Consider the following 21,648-nt stretch of genomic DNA (forward strand, 5'->3'; position numbering starts at 1 on the left):
AAAAGAAGCAAAGGCTAAACTTTGCTAGCAGGTGTGGAAACCAGAGCTTCAAACACATCTTCACTTCACACAGTTAATTATTATTGCTTTGAGCTTCCCTGAGGAGAGATCCATGAGCACCAGTGACTTTTAACAAGCCCATTAAGAGATGTACACAATGCAACAATAAATCTGAAACATAGTCTTCAATGTCACTACAACAGCCAAGCATTAAGCTCACCAAACAGCCATTTTTCAGAAGCAACAACATTACAAGGACTGTCAACATTTCTGTCTAGTGGTTCACAGGACAAGAGGTACATTCTTAAATATGCCTGAAGACAAGTAATTTATAACTACCATCTGGACTGCCAAATCATAAACAGCTCAGGCAGAGAGCCTTGGACAACCTGGAGTTTGCCCCCCTGCCTCCTGCCACCAAGGTTGACAGCTATAGCTTACCTGAGGTGAATGAAAAAGCATGACACTAAAACTGCTATGAGATTGCTTCATTTCTAAAAACACAGTGGGGAAAAAAGTAAGGTTTTGTGCTGACCTCACTAACAGCAGTGAAGGGGAAAGTGGAATGTCTCACAGGTAAAATCCTTCATTTCTTACATTTACTTTTTCTGTAAGACTTCTAGCTTGCTAGCAAATACTTTTCTTCAGGAAAGTCACAAGACAAGAAAACAATTTACTTCTAAGGACCAACTGATAAATCCGTTACAAGACTAATTTATTCAACAAAGACCAGAGGTCAGAAAAGAAGTCATAAGCATCAAGTAATAGTCCAGTCATATTTTGACAAATCAACAATCCATTCCTAAATGCATTGCACAAGAATGCTTCCCTCAAGAAAAAAACCCAACAAAACAAAACTTTAATTCACATGTCTTCTAGTATTACAAGAAGGCACCAATTACAAGAAGGGCAAGCCAACAGGGCACACTTCTTCCTTTTTATGCCCTCTGAATAAGAATAAGGTATGCCTAGAGTCTCCAGAAAAGCCAACAGACAGCCTTTTCTTGGCTAACTTGCAAATGTATGTTCAGGCTAAACCACACAGTGATCACAGGCACAATCTACATGACTGTATCATGATATGATAAAGCACACCACTAATCAGTCTTTAGAAAAAGCAGTTAATTCTCATATGCAAATTTTAGCCATTAGAGCAGGTGTGGCTAATCTTCTTTACCCTTCAGGCCCCACATCAAAGTTCCTGTGTCGAACTCTGCAGGAGAAGCAATTCAAAGGTTGAGGCCATTTTACCTCCAGGTGAGGTTCACAAGCAATAGATGAGAACTGCTCCCCAGGGGATCCACCACTCTACTATTAGGGTAAAACAGAGTCCCAAGTCCTCAGCAACAGCCAGGGTAGCCTCTGCTGGCTTGCTTCCCCCTCCAGGTAGGATTCTGACCATTCAGCAGTCCTGGGTCAAGGACTGCCCCTCCCCCACCACCACCACACTGGGCACAGGGGAAGAGGAGAAAGCTTAATCCTCATTTTATGATTACCCCACTGCCATGACCTCACCTTCTTATATTCCATCCACATTTGTAGTGAAATGCGTTACCTCTTTGGTGAGAGTTTTTTGCTTTTCATGGATTTATTTTTCTCCTCCTGACAATAATGTCACAGCAGACTACATTCAGCTAATGAATATGTCTGATCAAAAAAGAGTTTCTTCAAGAATGCTTGCTTTGCAAATCTGTCACTATCCAAGAAGTTTCTCAAAATAGCATTACAAAGCCAAAACCAGCCTCTCTGTCAAAGATCAGGACTTCGCAGTTTCCTGTTGCCATCTGCTGGTGAAGTTCTGGACTCCACTGTGGTTTTCTTGGGGCGGGGGGGTGTATAAACCAGTCCATTATATTTAAGACACTTCTAAGCTTTTGGCTATGACCATCACGTGCATGCAGCTGTTAAGTGACTCCGGTTGTCATAGAAGGGTTAGGACCCAGGCTAGGCTCAAGTAGTTTGGAATGTGTTAGTTAACACTCACAATTTGCTCTACTTGAGAAATTAACAGTTTCAGCTGTATTTTCTTTCAAACATAAGCAGCTCCCTGAAATCATCAGGACTTCAAAGAAGGGGACAGCTGGGCCAGCGCAGCTAAATTACACACACAAGAGGAGCACAGATAAGACAGAAGGAAAGGCAATACTACTTTCTGGGAGGGATATGGAATTCTGGCCGCAGGCAGAAATGAAATACCCAAACAAAACAAAAATAAATCTCCAGGAGTCCAAGGAATACATACAATCAGTGCTGCTTCATCTCATAGCTTGCTACCACTACCACTTCACAATAGTTTTAAAATCCCCCAAAAATGGCTATCAAAAAGCCACAAACTCAAGGGCAAGAGCATATATTGACTGAGAAAGCACACTGAAGTTTCCTTCAGTCACCAAGAGTAATGTAGGCTAGGAATTAGTCCTTTGCCTCCAGAAACGTTAATCCAGTCTACAGACCTCTTCCTGTCCACATGAAGAAAAGGAACACAGGAATGAAAACAATTAATTGTCCTGGTGGGCCAGATACAGTTGTACATAAGGCTCCCTCATGATGGGGAGGATATTCAGGAGGTATTGTGCTAGGTACTGAATGAATAGCATTGAAGAACATAATTAGGTCTCAGAATCAGGAAAAAAGACAAATATTTCAATCATTTTACTAGCAGACACAAGAGTGGAACTCGTGAAATTTTAACACATGCTGTACCTGACACAGGAGATGGGAGCAAGAACAGGGATCTGAAGCGACAGAAGGGGAGATGAGAAAATGTCAGGAAGGGAGTAACAAACCTAACTTTTTAGTAGTGTAGAGATTTAATACCATAACACTTGGAATGTAATGAAGTACCTCAAATTCTTCCCAGAAGCCCTGCTTGACTTTATCTGTAGTCTCTGCTAGCTTGCTTAGCTCTCGCACTCTGCTTTCAATCTCTGCAGCATTAATACGGGTAGTATTCAGAGGCTAAGAAAGATACAGATGTTAAACAAAGGTATAACAAATGACAACTGTGAGAAGACAGTTACAACACAAATCACCCACACTAAGTGTATTTTATACTGGCAATTCTAGGATCCAGGCATCTATTTGGACTTCAAAACTTTACAATTCATACAATGAAAGGCAGTGAGGGTAAAGAGGAAGGGGGCAGGGAACAATTGCTTTTAGGTAAGGTCTCACAGTTGTTCTTCAATACATTAAGTTGTCTCATTTCTGGACTAGTCCTGCAGTCCCTATGGACCACGATGAAACCGAGAGAAGTTCTGCATGCATCAGAGACACAAGAGTCTATCCTTCACAGGCATATAAAAAATTGTTCCCATTTAAATGACTGATTTCATCATCCAGTTTCATGAAGTTTAATTCTTCATTTTTGCATTAGAAAAGAAAAAAAATTATGTCTCAAAACACATGGAAAAGCCTGCACTTCAACAATATATGCTGAAGTTAACAAAGCTTAGTGGTGTCTTCTCCATTCACTCACCTGCTTGAGTTGCAATACTGTGCCCAAAGTTTCTACCATAGGGTTCTTCTTGTAATGTTCCACTAGATCTGTCAGAGAGTCAAATTTCTCCCCTCCACCAACATCATATTTTAGATCCTTGAAAGACAGATGCTCATCAAAATAAACGCACTTCATACAATGATGCTACACTAACATCATCTTTAGGCTATGCAACATATGAGAAATTCTCTTTAAAACCATATATAGAAGAATCTAGTAAAAATCCTTCTGCTAAGGGATGGTAGAACCTTAATAAAAAGAAACACACACACTGTGGAGGACATTATCCTTTTTGTCATCTAACTGAAAATCATTTTATCTGCCTTTTCAGGAGAGCTGATTCCTTCTGAACTGAGGTTCAGTCAGCTCAAGCAGGCTACCTGAGCTACATGATTAGAATCCAGGAGATAGCTTTGGAAATCAATTCACATTCCTGAAAGAGTATCATTGGGTCCTGAAAGGCTGGTATTGACTGGCGCCATCCCTATTTTAAGGAAGCAATGCTGAGTTAATTTCCTCAATGTCATAAATGCTAATAGTAGTTAACTGTAAATCAAAGAGGCTTTCTTGAAGAAAAAAAAAAAAATTGGTAGTTTAGCTTTTACAGTCTTGGTAGGCCATTTCTACCTCCAAACTATTTCTGTTATTGCATTTTAGTTGTTTTTAAACAATTAAGTTGTTGCACTGTCTTTTAGGATAACAGAAGAAAAAGATAATGACAAAATCTGTGATTTTATATATACTTTTTATATATGAAAATATCAAAAGACTATCAGTGAATAATACTTCAGTGAAGAACTACACTATATTAAATTCAAGCTTTAGATTTAAAAGCATTCCTTGGATTCAGTACTCAAAATTTTCACAGAATGTTCATCATCTATCAGGTGTAACTTTATAAACTGACAGAGAAACAGATATATTCTGATAGATCTCTATTTGTCCAATTACTTATATTCTTATATAATTCATCCAGGAGACTGCAACTCGCTTAAGAAGATTCAGGAACATGAAAGGCTCCATCAGTAGAGGATTTGAGACAGACTTCTGATGCAATCAAAAGCAAATCTATTAGAAGGTACTTGACAGCATAGTATAGTATGACATGATTCAGTCAGGCAAGCAGTCAAAAAAAATAAAACCCTAATAGAATTTTGATGCTATCAAATTAGTCAATTTGATCAAACAGAGGATACATAGTACATACAGTACCATAGGGAAAGGGGAAATTTATTCAGCTCTCTGTAGTGCAGTGCAAGATGGCCCTCCTGTTAGAATAAACCCACTGTCCATGGAAGTAGTGCTGTTAAAGAAGTTCATGCTTCATCATACCTGGCAGTGAATCATGACATGTGTCACTTTAGATTTCCCATCGTTACTCTCTCCTTTATCATCTCCTGTCCGGACAGAAAGAACAAAGTCCCCAGGGTGGCTCTGACTCTCACGCACAAGAAAGCTTCCATGTTTTCCTTTTTCTGTTAACAGTTTTTCAGCTTCTCTTCCGGAGAGATGCCCATGAAACCACCTTTAAATAAAGTAAGATATAGACAGGTACCCTACTTGTCATGCCAGCCGTGGCTGAATCTGCTTGTTCTAAATATTTATAATAAAACGCTTATACTAAATTATACACTGAACAACAGTGTCCAGGTCTACAGAAAGCCTCACAGTTTATAAAAATAAAAACAAAATAAGCCTTGGAAGTGTACACATACATACACACAAGTGATTACAGAAACACTTCAAAGCCAGCACTTCCATAAGCACTGAAATTTGCATTTCATGCAAGCTTCAAATGAAGCTTTGATTTGAATCCTTTACAACAATCCAAATGGATTCCCAGGTGTCCAGTAAACATGAGCTTACAAAGGAAATAAAAGAAGAATAAATGTTTTGACTGAGGAAAATGTTGCAGTGTGAGGATGCACTTTCCTGATAAACCTGTGGGAACTTAGCATCTTTGAGATCTTACCCTTCCACCACATTAGGAACTGGACAGGATAATCACATCAACCTCATTTCTTCAAGAAACATAGCCAAAAAGGCAATAATCCTCCCCACTACTGTTAAATACAAGCCATTCTGAGGACTGAGAGAACTTGTTTCAATATTTTTCCTTGTTTTTTCACTTCTAGGAATAAACTGGCATCTACTGGCCACAGAGGTTTATTTCTGACATACGCATACTTCCCCAGTATACATCAAGTCTCAAGTCTCAGATTCTCCTTATTAGCCACGCTCCTCAACACATGCGTTTGATCAATTTGTGGATTTGCATGTCATTCACCTTCTTACACTTATGCCCACTACTGGAAAAATCTTATGAAGTTATGCCCAGAAATATACCTGGGAATTCCTTGCAGTAAAAACAGCTTCAGGAAGCTTCGGGAGAACTTCCATAATGCAACAGTAAAAATAAAGGGAACTATGCCCTCTTTTTTAGTATTGTATCACACCAGGAAGAATGCTGAAGAAAATAGGTTCTGAGGCTTAGACTGCTTTACATTTAGTCATGTTTATTAGCCTACTTTGCAAGTAACCTCACTGAAATCAGTGGGACCACTTTTAGTACAAGACAGTGGCCACCCTTTCATCAAATGGAAGCTGACTATAGTGTTAACAGGGATAAACACATGCATTTATTAAGAAGTGCATGGACACTGAGGTTTTCACCACCATTTCTCTGACCTTTCAGATGTAGGATCAGCACAGTTCAGTGGATATTTCAACTCTATAACATCTCCATTCTTTTCCTTGAGCTGTCCATGATGTTCCATATAATACTGGACTAACTCAGCCAATGTAGCAAACTTCTCTCCTCCATAGAGGTCATAGTAGTCTCCTGTGTTCTGGATCTTGATGTGGGTGACAGCTCCAGTCCGTCTAATATTTGAAACAAAGGAAAAAAACCCACACAAGTCAGCTGATTTCCAATCAATCATTTTTATATTTAGTGTTCTGTTGTCTTAGTTAGAGAAATCCATACTTACATTTGCATCACTTTCCAACTGAAATATTGCAGAATAGCTAAGCTAGCGCACCTCTGAAGTGTGCTTCAGCCGCATTTTAGTGGCTTGCAAGAAGGGGAAGTGGCTGTCCAACAGTCAGGAAGAATAGGAGAAAAAAACCCTTAATTCCGTAACAAAGGGATCCTCGAAGCCACCATAAGCTCTGCAGCCTCACGATCTCCAACAGAAATCCCTCAGACCCCCAAGAATTGCACACACAAGCAGAATGCGTGGAGAGGTGAGAAGAATACAGCATTCTCAAGACACCCATCAGAGCTTGTTTGCTCCTTTCCCTAGAATTTCACACTAACTGCTAAGATTTGTCCTTCAGTAAACAGTTGCCTTTGCCTGATGTAAGTCATTTGCTCCCACAGTCTCCAGTATTAATGAAGAACAGCTCTCTGAAAGACCTCCCTTCTGTTCAGCAAGGCCCATTATCTCAAAGGTATCCAAGCTGCATTATTCTTATCACCAACCACACTTTTCCCTTTTCCTTTATCTACTTCCTCTTGCCATCCTTTCCCCATCCCTACCACTTACACACACAGTGCCAGGGGACAAGTGTTACAAAAGGCCTGTTTTGGAAGCTGAAATAGCACCACAGTTGCCCTTAAAAACTTGCTGACTTTTCCTGTAACAAGAGAGTCTGGATAGCATTTCCTTGCACATGCTTGATCAGTAATTCATATAATCTCTGCTACTTTCAGATGGTTATCAAATAGATTTTTAAAGGGCTAAAAGTAATGCTATTATGAAGCTACTTCTGCCTCCCCTTAAATTTTTCTGTCTTTCTGCAGAATCAGAATTCACCACCCTCCAACCTATAGTTTCCTCAAGCTGGGCAAATGTATTTGAGAACCTCTTCACAGAAAACAGGAGGGAAAAAAAAAAAGAGGAAAAAAGTGAACAGACTAAAAAGTGATTGATGCATTCTTTCATCTCTTACAAGTAGTTCATTTACAACTCTTTCCCCATAGAACAGCATCAAATGAAGACCCCTAACAATCTGGGGAGAAAGACTAAAAAACATTTAAACTTACCTAACAGAGAGCGTAAAGTCTCCTGGGTTACTTTTGCTAGGCCGTGCCAAAAAACTGCCATCCACTCCTCTTGTTAACAGCAGGTTTTCTGCCTCCACCCCAGTAATATTTGGATGAAACCATCTATAAGAAGTTAAAAATAAAGAGTGTTAATAAATAAATAGAAGATCTTCTAGTCTTCAGAGTTAACTTACACGACAAGACTAAACAGAAAAATTCAACAGCTTCAAAACCAGGAAGTACTCAATTTTGTTCCTACATAAATAAGAATCTATATCTTAGCAGAAAGTATAAATTGTCCATTTCATATTACATTGCAATTTTACATATTGGTAAGAGACGCTTTGTAAGTGAAAGGGGTGTATCTATACATATTCAGACTGCTCAGATTAAAACGATATCAAAGAAAAGTATACGATACAAACAGAGACCACAAGTCATGCATTTTCCTTAATCCTGGAAGACAGCACATAAAGAAACTGAAACACAATCAGGAAAAGTACTTAAAAATAAAACAAAACATCCAAGTGACACTTGACAACATTTTAAAGGTTAAAAATTTAACAAAACCTCATGCTTTAGGGCACAGGCTGACCACCAGCTGACGGGGTCAGGAAGGAACTTCACTTGTGGACAACCTATTCAGTTGCCCAGTCGTCTTCCACCTTCCTCAAAAGAATGTGGTGCTGACCACTGCCAGGCACAAGAGCAATGCTCTGTCTTCTAACTACCATGGCAATTTCTCTGGTCCGAATATATCCCACTTAAATACAAACACCGAGGAATCTCATATTGATGTTCACCACCCACAAACAGCTTTCTGAATGACTAATATAGTGCCCTGCCAAAGGAGAGCTGTATATGGTCTATATCCAAGAAGCCCAGTGTCCCCACCTATTGCATTAACTTTTGAGAGACTTATTCTTAGCCATTCAGTTAACACATCTGCATTTTCTCTTATCTATAATTGAGGATTTTTACTGCACTCTTGCAGTGCTAAACTACACCTGTGTGCTCTGGATGAAAGGAGTTTTTAATGAGGCACAATTTTAGAAGACACACTTAAAAAAAAAAAAAACCAAACCAAACAACAAACCACCACACAGCCCAGGGACAGAGATGTGAACACAGCAAGTAAGAACTGTTTTAGTGGCTTTGTCAGACTTGTATTTGGCAATTAAAAGATCACCTTTGTTTTTCAGAGTTGCCATAAATCAGACACTATGCAGGGCACAAGTGAAAATGCACATCCATACCTGCAGAAAGAACACAGGCTACTCCTCTTTGTAGACAAGGTCCTTAGTTTCTCCCAAGTAAAGCAAAACATTAAGGCAAAAGACTCTGCAACCAATCTCATTACAGATATGAGTGCTATATCTAAAAAAAAATTAAGTAGCATTTCTGATCACTCCCGATACAGTCAACATTTCATGCTAAATTGCTAGAACAGCAAAATATGCAAGTGCATGTCTAAATTTAGGGTTATTACTTCAATTGTTTCAGAAATTCCTTCTGTACTGAAAAGCTGACAATATTCCTACCAAGGCTTTATCCAGCCTATTCTCTCCAGAAACAGATTCTCATGGAAACATTCTGGAGAGTTTTAGAGACCCTAGAATACCCAAACCTCTAGCAAGTCACTCGAATGGGAATTAGGATTACTTATGTACCAATTCCATTTCAGAAGTAAATGATTCTTCTTGTTAATCTTGCTTTTTTTCTAGTTAAAGATATTCTGCTTGCACCAAGAAAATCTAGTGAATACTATAATACCTTGTACTGAAGAACAAGAAAAAAAAAAAAATCAAACCTATGCAGCATGGGTCATGAAAAAAAAAACCTAAAAAAAACTTCCAAGTTATTACAGCAAAAGGGAATGAATTAATAAATAACGCTACATTTATCTAATGTCTACTCAAAGGTCAAGAAAAGTTCTGTTTTGATGCAGTCTCACAAAAGAAACTGCACAAGCATTGGTACCTAGAATGAACTGAGCATTAAATAATATATTTCAGAATATGACAGGTTGGTCTGCAGAAGCCGATAGTTTATTTACCACACTTCCACCCCCAAAATTTTACTTCCACTAGGAGAAAACAAAAAGCAAACAAAAAAAAGTACAGCAACATTTTGAACAGTTTATAAGCTTTTTAAATACGCACAGGATTCAAGAGACACCTTTGCAAGTTTTTGACTTTATATCCAAAAACGTATAAACATACAAAGGAGAAATTATTGGAATCAGCCCTACAGATTGATCATATGCTGACATTCCATAAACTTGAATTAATAGAATATCTTCTGTATCTTACCCTAAACCCTAATGCATCTGGAAGTTATTATACACGAGTTGTTAAAAAGATGTGAAATGACAGAAAAATAATAATTTAATGAACAGAAGGGACTACAAATAACTTGCGCTTAAAGGGGAGGTTAAAAAGATGATAGGTTGTTTAAAAACAAAAATCTCACCCCCACATATACACTCCTACTGGAGATGGCAAAAAGCAAGTAAGTGTAGCAAAAGAAAAGCTACATCTGGGAGGCCAATGGAGTTTATTGCACTTTATGTAACTTTTATTCTAATGGCAACTTGTACTCCTGCTCTCTCATCTTTGTATTTTTGGCTTTGTGTAGGAAGATACATTTGTCAGCCACCCCAAATAGAAAAATGGGGGTGTTCATGATCTCTGTTAAATGGTTCCGGACCGGTGATCAAGATCGCTTCATTTGAAGTACTGCCATCACATGTGTGCTTTTGAACCTTGGTGGCTACATCCCTTCCAAAACTGGAGGAGAGAGCAGAGGGGACTGCAGACACAGATACCAGTAACATAAGCCCTACAGAGGACTTTCTCTTACACTTCCTTTTATAGGGATGGAATGCATCTTAGAATTTTTTTCTACTTTCCTTCTTCAACCTCTATTATGAGCAGGTGCAGAGGCTATCCCAAGCAAAGGACATCACAGCCAATAAATACAATCAAGAAAGTAACAGACACACACACGTAAACCCACACTCTTAATTAACCTAGCTGTCTTCACTATGCATGGAATACTCCATAAAGCAATTCTGATTTGGGGGGGTTTAGCAGCATACCACTCCAAGGCCCTTATTAGTTTACAGCAAGATGAAAATGTCAGCAGAAAAGTAACCACTGAAATAGCTGGGGTCTCGTTTACAAAACTAAGGGTATATCAGCTAAGCAAGAAACCTTTTGATGAAAAATAATACATGGTAGGAAATACAGCCTTGCTGCAATTCTCTCTTTTTTTTTTTTTTCTATTAACACAATCCAGAAAAGATCAGCAGGATCTGCGTTTTGTAAGTCATACATTGCCAGCATATTTGTCTCTCACCAAACTGAAGAGAGAAAAGAAAAAATCAATACATTTTTCCATGCTGTGATTGGGCTTTTCTAATCACCTTTTCAAGAGCAGGAGAGATTAAAACAGTTCTGAGTCTCAGCTGTCACACCATAGCGTTCAGGGAGGCGGTGACTGGTAGTTTAATTACTCCTATCTATAGGCTCATCGGTTTATATTTCTCATCTTTTTTTCAGTCTCTCTCACAAGTTACAATTTAAAGTTCTGAGCAGAATAAGAGGATTACTCCTGACAATGAGGAAGTTCGCAAGTGTTTCGAAAAGGTAGCTTGTATATTTGTTCCGATGTGTGACATCTAGAGACCATCCGCATGCTTCAGAAGACCCCAAATCCAAATTCAACTATAAATGGTCAGGACTGAAAACCAACCAATCTGGCTTCAACCATCTTAAGCAGAACAAGAAAGAGGACAATCCAATGTTGAAGAAGTTATACTTTAATAGATATTACTCAGAGATATATCAAATTTCAGAATAGGTATATCAAGTAAGAATATAAACATCTTTTTCCTTTTTATGACAGTAATTCCTCTCAAGTCTAACATTTACCTTAACCTCACAGCCCAAAAAGGACTGCTAACACTCGACAAACATCAAAATACGGTAAGGACAGTGAGAAGCTACAACAAAGAAACAGACTCAACTGTTTATCATCCTGATTTTGCAACACCTCAAGATTTTGAAATTAGACCGAATGCTGCTAATAAACCAAGAGCCCAGATCAGGTCAGCTTACTAACACTCTTTTTAAAGCTGGCTCACGTTTTAGTTTCAGTAACGTCGTCACTAGTGCTGGACTACCGAGAGCAACACGACCCTCCCAGGCCTTGGATACTGGACTGAGTGGGTTGCCACACAAATAAAATTCGTCTCTCGGTTCGGGTTCAAACGCACAAGCAGTCAGCGCGGAGACCCAACGAAACACACCCCCACGCCCCCCGAAGCCAACGTTACCGTGGCAGCTCTGGCCTCTGCACGGCGGTCGACGGACCCGAGGCCAGCCGGCCCCGGAGCCGCACCGAGCCCCCCCAGCCACGCCGGGGAGAGCGTCCCCGCGCCATGCCGCGGCCGGCTGGGTGAGGGTCCGCTCGCCGGGGAAAGGGAGGCGAGGCGCGGGGAGCAGAGCGAGCCAGGCCCCGAGTCGAGCCGAGGCGGCGGCCGCAGCCCACGACGGCGGGAAGGGGGACATGCCGCCCCGGGAACGGGCGGGAGAGGGGCCGGGACGCGGCTGCAGGCGGCGGGGGGGGGGGGGGGGCGGACGTGGGCTGCCCCTGCGCCGCAGGCACGGGGCGGGGGAGGCCCTGCCCGGCCAGGACGGCCGCGGGGAGGAAGCCCGGCCCAGCGACCCCCCAGGAGCGGGCGCTCAGGGCCGCGGGGGCGGGCGACCCCCTGCCTGCCTGCCTGCCCGCCCATCCGTCCGTCCGTCCGTCCCCCCCTCCTCCCCCGCCGGGCTCGGCGCCGCTCGCTCCCGCCTCACCTCCGCGATGTCATTTTCTCCCGTGGCACTGGCGGGTCGCGGTGCGCCCAGCCGCCCCCCTCGACGGCCGCCTCTCACATGGGGGGGCCCCCCCCCCCGGCGCGGGCCGCGGCCTACGGGCGCCCTGAAGGGAACGTGAACAACGGCCGCCTCAGGCCCCAGAGGCGCACGGAGCGCGGCGCGGCCCGCCCTGCGTCACCCGTCCTCTGCGTCATCGGTCTGCGACGCCGCCCCGCCCCCGCCTCCGAAGGGAGCGCGCGGGCGGCCGGCGGGGGCGGCGGTCTGTCAGGGCGGGCACGACGGCGGGGCGGGGGCTGCAGGCCCCCCGCCTCCCCGGGAGCGGGCCCCGGTGGAACCCGCCACGGGAGTAGCGGAGCCTCGTCCCGCGAAGCCGAGCCGAGCCGGGCCGGACCGGGCCGGCGCGGAGTCTTACCTCGGCCGTGCCCCGAGCTGGAGGGAGGGAGGGAGGGTCAGGCAGCGGCAGGAGCGCAAGCCCCGCTCCCGGAGCCGCTGGTCACGACACAGCCCCCCTCAGAGCCGCGATGCAGGTGTCCGGTCTGCCCTCCCGCCGTCCCCCTCGCAGGGTGACCCGGGAGTGCCCCGGGCCGTGTGGGACTCGCCCGGACTACAAGTCCCAGCGTGCTCTGCGGGCGGCGCGGTGACGTCAGACGCCACCATCTCTTTAGGCGACTTGTACCCGGATGTAGGTCCCTTTCCCTCCCCGGAAGGTAGGAATGGTGGAGCGGCGGCGGGCAGGGCCGGGACCCGGCGGGTGTTATCCGTCGCCATCTGCCCTTGGGTGGCTGCACTGGGCTCACGGGCCTGGCCCGGCGCCCTCGGGGAGACGGTGATGAGGCCCGGGGGCCAATATGGTGGGCGGAGCAGGAGGTGTAGCCGTCTCCGGAGAGACCAGGCCGCGGCGGGCTGGGGAGGCCGGGCTGGGCCGTGACCGGCCGGGCCGGAGCCTCCCCGGGAGGCGGACTCGGCTGGGGCCGGAGCTGGAGGTAGCGGTAGCCCGGGGAAGGCTGGTGTGGCCCCGCGGTGTGGCGGGGCCCGGCAGCTCCAGCGGGGGGTGAGTCCCGAGCAGGGGGTGGCTGTGACCACCCACGGGGACAGAGGGGCGACCGCGGCCTCGGCAGATGTTTGCGTTTTCTTGGGCTTCCTAGTGAGGAGGGCTTGGATGCGTTCGGTGGACTTGAAGCTGTTGGAACTAGCGTGGAGAAGCGTTTTGTGTGAGTGATGGGAGTGCAGCAAACAGAACGGCTTTTGCAGAGTCTGTAAGAGGTGGCTGACAACTGTTAGGATGGCGTAAAGGATCAAGTTCTGGTTGTTTTAAACTTAGACGCTCCTCTGCATGTCCTGTAATAAGTCATTGTTTCTTTTTTATTTGGAGCCACAGATGGCGGGCGAGAAGGCGGCTAGTGAGAAAAAGCCAGGCGAGAAGGCAGCTGGTGAGAAAAAGCCGGGCAAGAAAAAGACGGCTGAGAAGAAGCCAGCTGAGCAGAAGGCAAGCCAGAAGGAAGTAGGTGAGAAGAAAAAGAAGATTAAGAAGCATCATGCCAGCCGTAACCCTGTCCTGGCCCGGGGTATCGGGAGATATTCCCGGTCAGCCATGTATGCCAGAAAAGCACTGTACAAGCGCAAGTACACTGCTCCAGAAACAAAGGTAGGACCACAACTGCTGCATTCAAATAATCATGCTTTTCATGGTGACTTCAGTTTGAAATGTCATATGTTTCCCCTTTTCTTTGCCTACAGATAGAAAAGAAAAAGAAGGAAAAGCCACGCGCAACCATTACCAAGCCAGTGGGTGGAGACAAGAATGGAGGCAACCGTGTGGTTAAAATCCGCAAAATGGTAAGAAAAAGAACTGGGACACTCACGGTTCAAGGCCGTTATGTGTAACTTTTGACTAGATGATGCGCCTCTTGGCTGGCGCAACGTAGCAGCCTCAGCCTGAGCCATGCTTCATAGAACTGTTGGCAGTTATCTCCTTGAGATATGGACCCAGTGATTGTCGTTCTTGGGGGAGATACCAGTAATTTAGAGAACGATTAGTAGGCAGGAGTGGGTTCTCCTCTGCCATTTGCGTTGCTGTGCTGGATCGGAAGCATGTGCAGAAATACAGAGCTGGTCTCAGCTTTCGCTGTTGCATGATGGTACAGAAAATACTCGGTGTGTTCCTGAAGTGCTGGTTGCAGCACAAAAAAAATCTTTCAGAAGGGTCATCTTTAGGGAAATAGTATCTCTTACAAAAGGAAGAATCTAAACTGTTTGTGAAAGCTTTCTGTCCTGTGGAATACAGGGTGGTACAACATTTTTGCTCCTCTTTTTCTAGCCCAGGTACTACCCCACTGAAGATGTTCCTCGCAAGCTTTTGAGTCACGGCAAAAAGCCCTTTTGCCAGCACAAGAGGAGGCTGCGGGCCTCTATTACTCCAGGAACTGTTCTGATCCTTCTGACCGGTCGTCACAGAGGCAAGGTAATGGGGAACTTCTTCCTCTTGACTCTCACAAGGGCTTTGCAGCATTTCTGTGCTGAAACCATTTTGACTGAGCAGAGGTATCCTGAATTTACCAGCTGATTTCACGGGACATTGATCAGCCACAAGATGCAAATCTGCGCATCTGCTTTTCTGTGAATTCTGTCTAGATGCTTTCTCTCATCCTGCCTTTAGGGGAAACAGTCTTTAAACTAATTCTTCTATAGAGCTGGAAGAAAACAGGCTAGTCCAGTTGCTTAGACAAAATTAAGGGAGTCTTGCTGCAATGCAGAAGGAAAAGTGTTATATTAAGATGTGTTCTTCATCTTAATGATGTTTACTAACAGGTCTTAACTGACAGCCTTTATTTTATTGAATTCTTTGGCTTTGATGTCACATTACTTAAAAGAATGCTGTTCAGAGAAGGAAAACTTGACCACAAAGAATAAAATGCAACTGGGGGATGGCTCTGACCAGGTGATATGTTGTGGTGCTCTTCTGGTTTTTATCTAGTTCCTGCCTTTAACTTGTACAAAGGATTTGGGTGACAGGATGGCTGTCTCACCGTCCTGTAAAACAGACAAAAATTAAAAAAACATACTAATTGGCTCTGCTCAGCCTTGAATGATGAAGCATGTGGAGAGTCATGATCTGTCGTAGATGAGGTAACTGGTAAAGCTGTACTCTGAGAACTGTTGGTAGCTTGGCTTGTGTGGCAGTTACTTCAAGTTGCGCCTGTGCCTGAATGCTTTGTCAATGCTTATACCGGTAACACAGGCTGCGTGCGGGCATGGTCCCCATTGGGTTGCAGTATTTCAGAGTGCTGGGACCTGAGGACTGATGTCACATCTCATCTCTTTTCAGCGTGTCATCTTCTTGAAGCAGCTTGCCACTGGCCTTTTGCTTGTTACAGGTAAAAAACTTATACGTGTGATGATATTTTTTGTTTTGGGGGAGGGTTGTGGATTTGGGGGTTTTTAAGTTCAAGTTCGTCTTTGGGGTCAGTAGCGCTACAGATCTGCATGCAGATGGTTTGGTGCATCCTGAGTTCATGTAACTATGTGGAATCACGTTTTGTGACTTTCCAGGGAGGAGGAGGGGAGATAATTAAGCTTCAATATCTGACTACCTGGAAGAGATCAGGAAGCATTTTTTGGCTTTTCTAGAGGCTGTGGGGAAGGGCTTGTTGATTGTTCAGATTTTAACTGCAGGCATCTCTGCAGAAACTCGTCATCTCATACATTACAAAAATTCCACTTAAAAGCAGTGGTTGTTGCCAGGAAAGCTAACCTTGTTCCCTCTTCTGTCTTGCGTCTGCCTTTAGGACCCTTGGTTATCAATCGTGTCCCTCTGCGTAGGGCCCATCAGAAATTTGTTATTGCTACATCTACAAAGGTTGACATCTCTGGAGTGAAAATTCCCAAGCATCTCACTGATGCGTACTTTAAGAAGAAGAGGCTGCGTAAGCCCAAGCATCAGGAAGGCGAGATCTTTGACACTGAAAAAGAAGTAAGGAACATGATTGTTCATTCTTTCTATATGCCAAATCCAGGCCGGAAAGGGGGAAATACCATGACACAAATGGACAATTGAATTTTAAGTGGTCCTCAATAAAGTGAGGTAACACCATTAAAATGAGTCAATACAGCAGCATTGAGAGAACCCCCTTTTAAATTTGGGGATTCTTTTCTGCTTCTACCTTAGCAGAACAGCAGCAATGATTATTCCAGTTAAAGGTCTTTTTTTGACCGAGAAACACCTTTACTGTTTTGATACTGCCAACAGCGTGCTGCTGGCTCTGATACCTGCAACATAAGGCAAACAGTGGCTTCAGTTCTCTCTGCCACCTCCGGTCTCCTACCACCCTTCCCATATTTAGAACAAATGGAGAAAAGATTTCTTGAAAATGCCAGAACCCAGGGTTTGCCCTGAATTTTCTCATCTCCACAGAAGAGTCTGAAGTCACTCTGCGGGATTTTAACATTATTCTTTGTACTTTCTAGAAATACGAGATAACAGAGCAACGCAAGTCAGACCAGAAGGCAGTGGATTCACAGATCCTTGCACGAATCAAGAAGGTGCCTCAGCTCCGTGGGTACCTGCGTTCTACATTCTGTCTCTCAAATGGGGTCTATCCTCACAAATTGGTGTTCTAACTGTTCTGAAAACACCATATTAAATTCGAAGGGAAAAAAGCAAGGATTTCTGGTGTCTTCATTGCAATCCATACTGGCACGTGTTGCACAAATCTTGCAATGAGTGTTATTTAACTAATAGGAAAACTGCTTGTGGCGTGGAATTCTGAGGGCCTATGTGTATGTTAGATGACTAGAATTTTGAGTGTATAAGGTTTGGGGTGTAGGGGTTTTGATTGGTTTGTTTCAGGTTTGTGGTTGTTGGGGTTTTTTTAACTAGTATAAACAGGAATTCAGCTTTCTTAACTATGAATGAGTTGGGGGGGATGGGGACACCAAACAAAAAAACAACAGATTGTCTTTTGGGAATAGTGGATATAAATACTGGATTGACTACCGATCAGGACATGCTGCAGAATAAAATCCAGCCCAATGTCTGTGCTGACATATTTCTCTGCACCCTTACTGTGCTGAAAGCAGTGCTTCAGGTATCTTTTGTGAAGAGCCAGGTCCTAGCAACAAACCACTGCTACATAACTCATTAGCATTTTAAAGCTTGTGTACAGCTTTGTTGAGATGGTTTTTCTGACAAACAGCTTTGATCCCTCAATCACCACATAAACCTCAGCAAATATAGCAACTTTTTAGAGGCATTTCAGGAGCTGTGTCTTGCATTTTGAAGTGGAAACACTGGAATACTCCAGAGTTCTGCAGGGTAACTTAATCATCCCTGGAACTATAACAAAATTTGGAATTATGTCCCTTCCCAAATGCTATATTTTTTTCCTGTTCCTTGTTTATCCATGTGGGATGTAATGCTTTTAGTCAGGAAGAATACCTGCTTAGATCGAAAAGCAAAAGCATGATTCTTAATTCTGTAGGCTCACAAATGAGTTAAAGCAGAAGCTGTTTCTGTGAAAGGCAAGTATTTTTCTATCCTGGGAGACTTCCAGAGGCTCAACAATTTTTCTTATCTCAAAAACTAGCAGAAAGTGAGTTGAGAAAGTTAGTCCTGTCTGGTTTCTTTTATCTGTTGAGGTCAGTTACCAGATATCTGGAAGAGGATGCTTGGGTAGTAATAGCTCTGCTCTTAAAAAAACTGAGGATGTACGTATTAACAAATCTGGCACATTTGAGCTCTTCTTGGCCAGACTTGGGCAGGAAACGAGGCTTATATAACAGCACCATCTGTCTTCCTATTAATTCTTAGCTGAAAGTAGCCAAAGGGGTCAAACTTGATAGGGAGTAGAGATTTCATCAAATTCATACAAGCTTCAGGAAAAGGCGATGGAATAAAGCGACCCTTGCAGAGGCAGAAGCCTGCAGCATGTCACATTCATGGGGAAGGAGGAATTGGGCTTCAAATGCTCCAGAGCCCGTGAAAAAACTCGGAATACCTGGCTCGGTGGATTCGCACACTGAGGGACTATGGTCATCTTTATAGCTGATGCTGGCTGGTGTTAAAGGATGGAAGTATATAGCACTCATTACTCTTCCACCATCTTCCTCTTGATAATTAACATGTTAAATATTAGTGTGGTTCAGCAGAGGGAGCCAGTGAACAAGCTTCGTCCAAATGCAGAACTCCTGGTGGGGTGTGTGTCTCATGTTGCTCCATGATACCTTCTGCACTCTAGTGCTCCAGGAAGATGTTCTTTATGTTTCAGTATCATTGGAACTACGTCGGTGATGAGTTACGTCTTCTGTTGTATGTGGTTTGGTGGTTAATGGGTATAGTCAGGTTTCTGAAGTTGATGTGAGATTTTACTGCAGTGATGGGACTGGCCTGTTTACATAAATCAGCTCTAAAAAGATAAAAATGTGTTGCACGCATCTCACTGCTAGTACTAAGATAAGTTTACTGATACTACCAAAGAAAGATCTTAACCCAATATGCTTAGAAAGCTCACTTAAAGGAAAAATTATACATGGGAACATTTAAATGGGAAAAGTCCAAAAAGAGCAAGTAGACCTCTTGATCAATATAGTTCATAGCAACATGTGATAATCGCAAAGTCTGCAAGCTGAGATTCAGTCACATGGTTGTGGTCTGAGAGAACACTTAAGAGGTACTAGTGCTTCAGTCATTCCCTTTCCCTCTGGGAATGGGGAAGTTGTAGTTACAAAATAGCCCTATGGCCTAGTCTAGGAATAACTAGGCCTTTAGGTACAATGGTATTTTCTATAATTATTGATTACTCTGACGTGTTGCTCATTTGTGTATCAGAAGACCTGAAATGATACTTGGAACCATTAACCTTGTTTACTGAATGGAGAGGCTTTTGTCTCCCAGTATGCTGTCAGGAGGTGATTTGGTAATACAGTTCAGTTGTCTTCATAGGTCCTGGTATGGAGAAATGGTCTCAGGTGCTGCCGTTGCCTCCCTTGCCCCAGTCCTGTCACTTGTCTGACTAGGTGGTGACCAGTAACACAGCCCTGCAAGGTGGGGAGAGAGAGGGAGGAATGAATATTTTCATGCTGGTTTAGATCCTTGAACTGAGTCACTGTGGGACCAGATGAATGTTGGTCTTGGCACAAAGGGGCGTGGGAGCAGGCCTGCTTCTGGGGGCGCTAGCTGTTAAGTAAAATTTTAACAGCAAATGATCCTTCACAGTGCCGAGCAGCTCCTCAGGCTTTGCTGCAGAAAATGGAGATGGCAAAACCCTCGCCTTTCATAGGGAGAGGCAGCCGGTGGACAGCTGTGATTTGTCTCTCTTAACCTTTGAAATATTTTCCTTGAGTTCTGTGAAATCTGGCTTTTTCTGAAATGCTCTGGGGCGGGGGATGGAAATGAGGAAAAACAAGGACTGTGCAGATGACCAACACAGAAACAAAGTGAATATTCAGAATGATTTTTCAATCTAGATAATACTGACCACTACCTGAAAAATACTTCCACCACATAAAGAGCTTTTGTGTGTGTTCTCGCTGTCCTGCAGCTTTTCTCATTCTGAGCATGTAAACAGTTCTGCAGTCCTGGCTAGATGAGTCATTGCTTTTCACTGAGCATCCCCCACAGAAGAAGCTAGAGACATCCAAAGCCCCAGTCACCCAATCAAAAGTGCTGGAGATGTGCAGGTCCAAAAATAGTGACAGACTCAACCACAGCAGCACTTCATTAGCATCAAATATGTTCTTTGCTTCAGCTGCCTAATAAAGTGATGTGTAATTATAATAAAGCATCCTTTTGAGAGGAAAGATAGAGGGATGTTGGCTTTCTCAGGGAATTGGTAGTAAGATGCAATGCCTTATCATCTACAGGCACCTATTTTTACCTATTAGCTGCCTCTGTGAAATGACCTGGTGGATTCAGTCCAGCCCAGAGAGGCTATGTCCCAGCTGCCATGTTGGCAGGCAGTGTCAGGGAGGCAGACACTAGCTTTGCTTCTGAGACTCAGAGCCTTAAGAGAAACTGAGGCTTATTTGCAAGACAAAGTATTTTCCAGTGCCAGTTTGTGGAGAATGTTACCTTTGGCATTTCAGGTGCAACATACTTGGTTTTAACTTTAATTAAGAGCAAGACGCTATGGCCGGAATGTGAAAGTGCTTTTACAGGACTACCACACGTACTATTTTGGCCAGGTGTTGAGGAAAATATCCCAAATGCCCAGAGGTCCAGTGATCAGCTGCTCAGTTCACCTATGCTATAGAATACCTATAGGATGTGCCTTGTCATGCAGGGATAGCTGAACCTTTCTCCACCAGCATATTTCCACCGGATCCCTGCCCTTCCTCTCCTTGTAGTTCACAGAACTGTTGCCACTGGTATACCCAGCCCCACTTCTGCAAAAAGTCATTCTGGATCTCCCCACAAGCTCAATAAAGAATGAATAGAATTTGGGGACAGTTTCTTTGTCTTCACCACTGGGAAGAAGCTCTGCTTTAGCCTGACAGAAAATGTAGGCAAGATCAGCTGAGAAACCATTCATAGAAAAGAGCTGGCCTAGGCAGCCTGCCTCTAGCAAATGCTAGATAACTCTTTCCACTCTTCTCCAAATGCTGATTCCCATCTCATTTTAAATGATTCAAGCATTAGAAACCCCATCCAAATGGATTTTACTAACAGAATTTGTTCCAGATTCTCTGTATATTCTTCTTGCAGTAGATTTTGTTTCTTGTCTTTCAGTGACGAGGGCTTCCTGGTCTCTCTTTATGAAAAACAACTGGTTTTTAAGATCAAAACTGTTTTTTACAGTTCTCTAACAAGCGCTTAAAACTCCAGGTGAGCAATTACCAGTTTGAAACTGGACAGCAGAGTTCTGCCCTGTCCCTGGTTCACTGTGGAGGCTATGTTACTGAGGTCTCTTAAAGTTCCATTAGGATAAGAGATCACACCATTTTCCTGTGCTGTTTAGGGGATTAAGAAGCATGCCAATCTACAAATATCAGTGGCTCCTACGATTTTATCAGCTCTGTCACAAGACGGACACATAGACAGCTTAGTCTAAGAGATCTAGAACTACACAGAAGAGTCATGTAAACTCCACTACGATTTCTTCTGTCATTATTGTCCTGAAGTAGCAGGTCACATAATCATATGTGGTATAGGATTAAGAGCTCCTGCTCCTATTCTGGTTTGGAGACAGCATCTGAAGTTCCTAGTGACTTGTGTGGGAATGTGA

General features: G+C 43.5%; 2 protein-coding genes across 3 annotated transcripts in view; one reads left to right on the forward strand and one right to left on the reverse strand.

Annotated features, from left to right (window-relative positions):
- The window catches only part of PTPN11 (protein tyrosine phosphatase non-receptor type 11), a 31,585-nt gene extending 18,599 nt beyond the window's left edge, over positions 1-12,986 (reverse strand). Inside the window, exons 1-6 of one of the 2 annotated variants that reach the window (XM_052795933.1) lie at positions 12,843-12,986; positions 7,548-7,670; positions 6,188-6,382; positions 4,832-5,024; positions 3,479-3,595; positions 2,845-2,958 (exon numbers count right to left, since the gene is read on the reverse strand). In XM_052795933.1, coding sequence (XP_052651893.1) covers positions 2,845-2,958; positions 3,479-3,595; positions 4,832-5,024; positions 6,188-6,276 — 513 coding nt within the window. In that variant the 5' untranslated portion in view covers positions 6,277-6,382; positions 7,548-7,670; positions 12,843-12,986. Of the gene's footprint in view, positions 1-2,844; positions 2,959-3,478; positions 3,596-4,831; positions 5,025-6,187; positions 6,383-7,547; positions 7,671-12,409; positions 12,612-12,842 lie in introns of those variants that run through there. The other variant, XM_052795932.1, reaches the window with a different exon arrangement.
- A 783-nt stretch (positions 12,987-13,769) lies between these two features.
- On the forward strand, positions 13,770-17,090 carry RPL6 (ribosomal protein L6). Its single transcript, XM_052795934.1, has 6 exons — positions 13,770-14,075; positions 14,168-14,266; positions 14,748-14,891; positions 15,756-15,804; positions 16,216-16,400; positions 16,895-17,090. Exons 1-6 carry the CDS (start codon positions 13,809-13,811, stop codon positions 17,045-17,047), a joined length of 897 nt encoding a protein of 298 aa, XP_052651894.1. The 5' UTR covers positions 13,770-13,808; the 3' UTR covers positions 17,048-17,090.
- Positions 17,091-21,648: the final 4,558 nt, after the last annotated feature.

Source organism: Harpia harpyja, chromosome 9 (genome assembly GCF_026419915.1).
Source record: "Harpia harpyja isolate bHarHar1 chromosome 9, bHarHar1 primary haplotype, whole genome shotgun sequence".
NCBI classification, from domain to species: domain Eukaryota; kingdom Metazoa; phylum Chordata; class Aves; order Accipitriformes; family Accipitridae; genus Harpia; species Harpia harpyja.

Excerpts from the sequence above, each read along its gene's own strand:
- RPL6 (XM_052795934.1), top strand. The coding sequence starts at position 13,809 with ATGGCGGGCGAGAAGGCGGCTAGTGAGAAAAAGCCAGGCGAGAAGGCA. Across the intron at positions 14,076-14,167 it reads ACACTGCTCCAGAAACAAAG|ATAGAAAAGAAAAAGAAGGA; the intron begins GTAGGACCACAA and ends CTTTGCCTACAG. Across the intron at positions 16,401-16,894 it reads TCTTTGACACTGAAAAAGAA|AAATACGAGATAACAGAGCA; the intron begins GTAAGGAACATG and ends TGTACTTTCTAG.